The sequence below is a fragment of the Arvicanthis niloticus genome, chromosome 4, assembly GCF_011762505.2.
Source record: "Arvicanthis niloticus isolate mArvNil1 chromosome 4, mArvNil1.pat.X, whole genome shotgun sequence".
NCBI classification, from domain to species: Eukaryota; Metazoa; Chordata; class Mammalia; order Rodentia; family Muridae; genus Arvicanthis; species Arvicanthis niloticus.
Window position 1 is genome coordinate 86,686,363 of NC_047661.1, and position 2,592 is coordinate 86,688,954.

Sequence of the window (2,592 nt, forward strand, 5' to 3'; positions counted from 1 at the left end):
TTGCCTTGCTCTCTGCCACGAGCACCAGTCAGAGAAAACAAAGGCTTTGCATGCCCTTCGTGCCAGCTTCTCTCAGCAAAGAGAATAAAACGCCCCACTTACTTTTATCGCTCAGAGGTTTCCTGGGAAATGGACTATTAGTTTCCCTAATGTAAAGATAATAGGCTTGTCCCCATTGGCAAATGGCACAAGCCCAGCACAAATGAATTCACAGAACCATTGTAAGACCTCCCAGCAGATGGCAAAATAGCCTAGGACTGAGAGTGGGATCAGGATAGGAACTTTGGCAAAGTGTGGACCCCACCCCACCCCCACCTGTGGGCAATGAGTCTGGGAAGAGTCATTCAGACCCATGGAGTCCTACTTTTCTTCTCCCTTATCAGATAGGGTACAGTGGATGCCATCAGCAAGGTGATGCTGTCTCTAGTGAGGAGATGACAGGACAGTGCCACCAAACAGGCTTTCACAGCAGAGAATTCCCAGGCCCTTCCTGCCATCACTGTGGTGCTCACTGATAGAAAATACACCTACCACACCAACTACACCTCTTATTGCATCCGTGTCTTTGGGGTAAGTAGATATTATGATAAAGGTCAAAACGCTCAGCATCCTACATGAGAAGGATGCCAGCCAAGATATTGGTTGTCCTAGGCTGAAGGTCAAGGGCCCTATAGGCCAAGGACAGAGTACTTCCCAGAGAAATCGGACCTCTGCTTGTTCTTTTCCAAGAACCTATCTCTCCCCTTCCCCACCCTCTCCAGTCTCCATCTCTGGCCCCCAGGACTGAAATTCTACAGGAACAGTACATTGGGGACTTCAGCCCCCAAAAGGGGGACCCTGAAAGGGCAGGAGGCCTTGTTTGTACTGTTTCTTTCTTTCCCCCTCCCTATTCTCCAAAGGAGTACTGGACAATGCCAGTCAGCTATCAGGAGCTCGGTGCTACCTTGACTCATCAGAATGTGATAGTGGGCATAACTTTATTTAGGCTGGCCCCGTGAGTAGACCACTTGCAGACTATTTTTCCTGCCTAGCGCTCTGTTTCCTGCCCTCTGGGACTTCATCTGAATTCCTACAGGCCCCAGGACTGGCCCATGCAATTGCTTTCCCTGATCCGTGTCTCTGTGATTCCGTCTCTGAAGTTAGGGAACCACAAGCAGGACAGCAAGGCCAGCCTCACCATGAGTTCAAGGGCAGCGGATAGCCCTTCCCCGTCTCTCTATACTACTGAGGGTCTGGGTTCTATAAGGAGGGACAATGGACTCACACTGTCTGTTCTGAAGAGGAGGCTCTGTCTTGAGCCATGGAGGCTTTCTCTGAGGCATGCTTTGGCAAAGCTGTTCCACTCAGAGCTGGGGTGACCTTTGACTGTCCCTATAGTATACCTTGGCCCATTCAAATCCCTTGTAGCAGAGAGATGGTGCTAGAATCAGTCTGCACTTCAGAAGGGGACCTACAGGTAGGGCATAGAAGGATCCAGATATCTTCCAGCTACTTAAAGGTTTAGCAAGAAGGAGAAATGCATCTCCATCAGGAGAAAGCAAAGAGAAAAATTGCCCGAGAACATAGAAGGGTCAGTCCAGGGGAAGTTTAGTGAGCAAGAGAAGGATGGGCCAATTTAGGGATCAGCCTCCTCCTCCTCCTTATTATCCTCTTCTTCTTCCTCCTTTCCTCTTCCTCCTCCTGTCCCTCCCCCTCCTCCTTCATCATTTTGATGGAGCTCTGATGCAACAGCAGGGACTTCCTGTTCCTCTGCCAGCTCTTCAAGCTGTTGTTGTGCTAGGAGTTGGCCCACCAACTGCTCCAGGGCCTCCAAGCTCAGCCTCTGCAGACGTTCCTCGTGTTCTTGCCTCAAAAACCCCAGCACCGTCTTTGCATCCTTTGGCCCAAAATGTTTGTCTAAGACCTGGCCCAGCTGGAGCCACAGAGGCTGGGTTTGATGGGTCTTGTCCAGTGCTACATCCTCTTGAGGCCGCATGATGACATTGATGGAGGCATTGGGCCCAATGCTGTAATCTGAGAGGTATTTGTCATCAGCCAGGAGCTGGCCTCGGAACAGCAGGTGCTGCTGCTCCTCGGGTACCTGCAGGTGCTGAGAAACCAGCTTCTTCAGTGTGGCCACACTTTCTTTTCCAGATACCTTCAGGCTGCATCTTCGGCCCAAGAGCAGCTTGACTGTGAGGAACATTGGGGCCAGAGAAGAATCAGGAGGGATCCATGCTCTGAGAGTTGCCCTGAAGGTATAGGGCCTGATAGGTGACCCTGTCACTGCTCCTAGTAGGGCAAGGGCCCAGCCCACATGGGCAGCCACTAGCTAATGCACAGTGATGTCATAATGCTACAGGAGGGCTCACTTCCAGAGCAGAACTTTAGGGACAGCAGAGGGGCATTGTGGACATGAAGCATCTTTCCTTCATGAGAAAGGAGGGGAGAAGGGCAGGGTTGAGAGAAGGGGAATGACCAGGAAAGAAAATGCAGACCTAGAAGAAAGGAGAGCTGGAACAGAGAAAGAGAACAGGGAAAGGCTCTATCCCAACAGCATGGCCACTGATTCTTTCAGCACATGCCTTGGGTACTTTCTTGCTCTCTTGGTGT

General features: G+C 51.0%; 1 protein-coding gene across 1 annotated transcript; it reads right to left on the bottom strand.

Moving 5' to 3' along the window:
- Positions 1 to 1,028: 1,028 nt before the first annotated feature.
- Positions 1,029 to 2,309, bottom strand: Ubl4b (ubiquitin like 4B). Its single transcript, XM_034501281.2, has one exon. It carries the CDS (start codon positions 2,183 to 2,185, stop codon positions 1,616 to 1,618), a length of 570 nt encoding a protein of 189 aa, XP_034357172.1. The 5' UTR covers positions 2,186 to 2,309; the 3' UTR covers positions 1,029 to 1,615.
- Between the last annotated feature and the right edge of the window lie 283 nt (positions 2,310 to 2,592).